The sequence below is a fragment of the Pteropus alecto genome, unplaced genomic scaffold (genome assembly GCF_000325575.1).
Source record: "Pteropus alecto unplaced genomic scaffold, ASM32557v1 scaffold78, whole genome shotgun sequence".
Classification (NCBI taxonomy): domain Eukaryota; kingdom Metazoa; phylum Chordata; class Mammalia; order Chiroptera; family Pteropodidae; genus Pteropus; species Pteropus alecto.
In genome coordinates this window covers 4,455,544-4,460,925 of record NW_006443124.1, presented here as the reverse complement: position 1 = coordinate 4,460,925, position 5,382 = coordinate 4,455,544, and the positions used below count along the sequence as shown (strand labels likewise).

The 5,382-nt window shown below is 55.3% G+C and overlaps 1 protein-coding gene across 12 annotated transcripts in view; it reads left to right on the top strand.

The window, feature by feature from the left end:
* Nucleotides 1–3,210, top strand: part of LOC102880889 (protocadherin gamma-C4) — a 121,391-nt gene extending 118,181 nt beyond the window's left edge. For all 12 annotated transcript variants that reach the window (XM_015597977.2, XM_015597975.2, XM_015597972.2 and 9 more), the window contains one exon: nucleotides 1,193–3,210. In XM_015597977.2, coding sequence (XP_015453463.1) covers nucleotides 1,193–1,419 — 227 coding nt within the window. In that variant the 3' untranslated portion in view covers nucleotides 1,420–3,210. The remainder of the gene's footprint in view (nucleotides 1–1,192) is intronic.
* The last annotated feature ends 2,172 nt before the right edge of the window (nucleotides 3,211–5,382 follow it).

The window sequence follows — 5,382 nt, the reverse complement described above, 5'->3', positions numbered from 1 at the left end:
GGGCCCTGCTGGGCCTTCCTTGCGCTTTAACCCTCCCACTGCCAGATGACTCCACTACCCTCAGTGAACTCAGCAGATTGTCAAAACTCCTACCACCTCCCTCGCCCCGTCCCCCCACCCCACCCCAATAACACACTGAATGAGTGAGCACTTACCTAGTGCCCGGGCGCTGGATGAAGCACTGTCTCATTTAAACCCACTGAGTCAGGTACTTCTGTGCTTCCCTACCTTCAGTGTGCACACATACCACCTGGAGATCTTGTTAAAATGCAGATTCGGAGAGTCTGCGTTTAGAACGAGCTCCCAGGTGATGCTGAACCAGGGCCAGAGTTTGTATTTCTCTGGACCGCGGTTTCTTCTCATGAACAGCGGGAAGTTGGGCAAGACACTGTCTCTCACGTCCCCTGGCTCTGACACTGCGAGCCTACATCTACATTGTACTTCAGCCTCACAGAAGACGTCTCATGGCTGTCTTCTCTCCCCCTCCTTGACCCTCCTCAGAGGAGTCATGAGGGCTCCATTGCTGCAGGCAGTGGTGATTATACCCCCCGCCCCCCACATATACTTAATGCTCACCCCTGCTCTAACCCGTGCTGGCTGCTATGGTCTTCCAGGTCTCTGAGCCTTGCTTTCCTCATCTGTAAAGTGGGGATAATACCATATATCTCAACTGGGTGGTTGTGTTGAGGTTAGAAGCCATCATGCCCGTGCACCATCTAGCAAACTGTTTGGTACATAGTAGGTGTCAATTGCTGTTCCAAAATGAATGCCTGGAAGAGCACCCCCTCTTGACTAATAACAGAACTACTAAATACCCTCCTCTGTGCCAGGTACCCATTGGAGAAGGAAAAGAAGATGCACAAACCGTGGTCGCAGGTCCTCAAGAGTCTAGTGTGGAAACCAGAGAGGCTCCCAGGGCAAGGGTTTGCAAGCCAGTGTCTCAACTCTGAGAGAAAAAACAGCGAGCATATTTTAAGCTCTTACTTTAAGTGAACAGATAAAAGAGCTAGAAATCAAACCACGGCTGTCGTTCCAGATCCCCTTACCTCTGCCTCTGTGGATAGAGACAGTCTTCCCTGCACTAGGTGTGGTCAGGGCCAGGTGCTTTGCAGGCACTCATTAGCTGCTTGCGCTATAAGAGTGACTGTCCGGGACCTGAAGTTTAGCCCCTGACCTTTCTCTGTCTCTGCAGAAGCTGCTGATGGGAGCTCCACCCTGGGAGGAGGCGCTGGCACCATGGGCTTGAGTGCCCGCTATGGGCCCCAGTTCACCCTGCAGCACGTGCCCGACTACCGCCAGAATGTCTACATTCCTGGTAGCAATGCCACGCTGACCAACGCAGCAGGCAAGCGGGATGGCAAGGCCCCGGCAGGTGGCAACGGCAACAAGAAGAAGTCGGGCAAGAAAGAGAAGAAGTAATGTGGAGGCCGGGCCCAGAGCCACAGGGCCACTTCCCCCCAACCAGCCCAGCCTCCCCCACCCGGCCTGGGCCTCAGATTTTCAGGGCTCGCCCCCAGGATCCTGGTCAGGGCCCAGGCCATGCTTCCCTTGGGAAACAGAAACAAGTGCCCAGTCAACACCCCCTCTCTGCCCCTGGGATTGAATATGCAAAGGGAGTTCTGCTGAGAACCCCCATCCAATCAATTGCTATGCCCAAGGGGTTGGTGGGGTTAGTGTAGACATCATTTATCACTCCCCCTTTAGTTACTGCCGAACTCCTCCATCATCCAGATTCAATCAGGCCTAACCATCCGCTGCCTCCTCCTGCCCATCCCACCCCACCCTACTCCTTCAACAGCTCCTCTTTCTTGAGTAAGGTGGTTGGGGTGTTGAGGTACCCGGTGACTTAAAAAGGCTCATAGTTCTGAAGAGTTGGAAGGGCATCATGACCTCTTGGAATCTCCTTCAATTCTCAGACTTCCCCCCCAAGCATGGTTTGGTGCCACCCCCCTCACATCCTTCCAGAGCCTGAGACCGAGCTCAAGTTTTGGGAGACCTGGTCACCGTTCCCGCGGTACTGATGCTTGCCAGATTTAGGGAGGGCATTTTGCTACCATGCCTCTTCCCGATGCCCTAGGGACCAGATTTTTTGTTTTATTTTGTTTCTCATTGTTTGATGTTGCCACTGCATGCTGTGACTTCCCCCTCCCCAAATAAGAGACTCCACTGCATGTTCCAAGACAGTATGGGGTAGTATGATAAAGGGAAGGGTGTGTATGTGGATGGGGGATGGACAGAGCTTGACCCCTCAGTTGACAGGGTCTTTCAGGAGGCTCTGTGTGACCCCAGGGTACTGATCAGATCCCCAAATTCCAGCCATAAACCAAGCACCAAGCTGGATCCCCATCCACCACATTCAGGGCTCTGCCCAGGCAGCCAGCTCTGGGCTGAGCTACCAGCACCAAGGGGTTTAAACCGGCAGTACAGTCCAAGGAAGCTCTGAGCAGGTTTGGGACCAGGTCCCCTGGAGAGGTCAGAGAAGACTCTGTGGGTGCTGGGTACTCCAGAGGTACCGCTGGTGAAGGATCAGTGTGGCCCCCTCGCCAGCAGGGAGGGCCAGCTAGGCCATTCTCGGTCCCTGGGTTGGGGAGACAAGGGACTAGAGCAGGGACCAAGTGGACGGAAAGTCTCAGCCCAGGATCAGGCTTCTCCCCGGGGCCCCTGCATTCCCAAGCCTTGGTCCTTCACCTTGCCAGGTGCCATTTCTTCTCTGTGAAGGCCACTGCCCAGGCCCCCCAGTGCGCCCCCTAGTGGCCAGAGGCTGGTTAAAGTCCCCAGTGCCTCCTTGTGTATAAACCTTCCTCTCCCCACCCCCTTTTGCCCCCCGGAGTCCCGTTCATTCTGCGGGGCTGCGCGAGACCCCCACCCCCGTCCTTAAGTAGTGTAGAGCCCCCTCCCTTTTTTCAGCTGGTGTAGAATAGCCAATAGTGTAGTGCGGTGTGCTTTTCCGTGATGGCGAGTTGGCAGCGGGCAGCGGGCTCCGCGTAGCCGTCTGTCCTTGAATCTGCCTGCGGCGGCCCGTGCTGTGTTTTGTGCTGTGTCCACGCGCTGCGGCGACTCCCTCCCCGGTACTGACTCCTATAAGCGCTTCTCTTTGCATAGTCACGTAGCTCCCCACCCCCTTCCTGTGTCTCACGCAAGTTTTATACTCTAATATTTATATGGCTTTTTTTCTTTGAAAAATAAAAATAAAAAAGGTTTCTTCTGAAAGGTTGAACGTTTGTTTCTGTCTAAGAGATGGAGGCCGCTGGCACGTGAGGATGCAGTGACCTGGGAGGTGCATGCTGGAAGAAGAGCGGGATCGGGAGGCGATTATGGTGTTTGCGTCTTGGTTTTGAGTCCTGTGGTGTATGACTGTCAAACGTGTCTGCTTATGCTTGCAACACCGTTGCGCATATGTAATAGTGTGCGGTTGACTGTGCTGGTGGATCTGTATACCGTGTGTGTCATCGGCTTGCGGGTGCCTGCGTGTCAGTGTGCAATTGAGTGTGCAGCTGGATGCTTGCGGCTGTCTCCCTTACGGTGCTAAGCGCCAGTCTCCAGGCAGAAGAGGAGACCAGGACGCGGGGGCGGACGCGGGTTGGCGCCTGGCAAACCGCATGGAGCGGGGGCGGTGACGTCTCCTTTGTGCCCGCCCCTTCCCCGCTGAAATTACCACCCCAGTGCGCCCTTGCGGGCTTCGCGGGAGGAGGGAGCTCTCCTCTGCCCGCGCCCCTCCACCCTCCATGTCTAGGGGTTCGGGAACACGGCGGGAGTGGGAGGGAACGCCCGAGGCGATCCTCCGAAGGCCGGGTTTGTAGCTTGAGACTCAGTTTCCCCATCTGGAATTCGCCTTCCCGCTTGCCTCACCGCAGCAAAGCCAAGGAAATTGGAGAGCTCATCGCTTTCTTGCCCGGGGGTGGGTGAGGGTGGTCAAGGGGACCGAAAGGGCAAGCAGGAAACCAGGTTGCCCACAGACCCAGATCGCCCTCCCTCCTTCCTCGCTCCCTCTCCGTGCTTTTCCATTCACTCATCGGCTTCGCCTATCTCCCCGCCTCCTCCGCCTGCCTCCCCGAAGCACAGTGGGATTTCAAGGCTGCTGCAGCCAGAGAAGCTACAAGAAACACAGAGGGGGAGGGAAGGCTGTGCGGAAGGACAGAAAGGCAGACCCACTGGGGTTATCTGGAGGGTCAGGGAGGATTTGCCCAACCACAGGGCGGGAGGAGAATGTCTCTGGGCTTCCGCTGCTGGAGCCTCTCAGAGACAGGTCGTGCGTTCTGCCTGTTCCTTGTCTGTTGTCATGGAAACCAAGCCTTCCAACCTAGCATCTGGGGGCGACTTTCCTGAGCGGGAGGGAGGTGGTGTGCGCTGTTGCTGAAAGGAAGCGGGGTTTTGTTTCTGAGAGCCAGGTTGCGGAGGGTGGGGAACCGGACGCCTGGGTTCTATTCCAGGCACTGGCAGAGAGTGAGCAGCAGCTGTGGTTGGTCCCCTAATTGGTATGTGTGCCTGTAAAGCTCTGAGCCAGAAGCATGTGGCCTCTGGGGAGAGAGAGGAAGCAGGCAGTCCACCGACATCCCCAGCCGTAGGAGGCAGCTGCCCAGGCTCCAGGGTTACTTAAAAGGCTTTTATTTCCAGTTCCAGGGCCTGCCCAAATGGGTTTGTGGTCCTCTCAAGGCCCCTCCCTGTCTATTCTGGGCCTGCTCATAGCTTGTAAGGTTTCTTTCTGCAGGTCACAACGTGCTCAAACAAATGTGACTCTGAGCAGCAAGTCATCTGGAGCATGACCTCTAGCTTCTGACCTCTGCCGGACAGGCTCTCATTTCCACCCAAGTGTAGGGCTCCCTGGTGTGCAATGTGGTCTGTAGCCACCAAAAGGGGGACGGGGAGATGAATGGGAGATAGTTTCCTCATCAAAAGAGGAACAGGTACTGCCAGGAAACTGTGTGACATCTGGGGGCGTGGGGAGGTAGGGAGCTAGGACTGAGTTTAAGAAGAGGGTTCCGAGCCAAGAGGCAGCAATGAGGAAGGGGAGGGGGCTGGACTGGCGCCCTACCACTTAATGGGAGGGCATATGGGGGGCAGAGGCCACCATGTATTAATCATCTCTAGGCCTGCGTCCAACTATAGTGTCTGGCACATGACAGGCACCTTAAACTTTTGACAGTGGTTTGTCAGGTCAGTCAGGGATGTGAAGCAGGACAGGATGGAGGGGCCTGGATGAGAATGGAAAGAAAACAAAAAACAAGCTCAGAAAGTCACACAGGAGGCTATAAGGCAGTACTATTTCAATGCTTTATTAACAGTTGGAAACAAACCCAACAAACTGGAGGTGATGACATCCCAGAAGCCCAAGAGGCGAGGGAGAGAGATATGCATTTTGTCCCTTTTTTTTTTTATATTAAA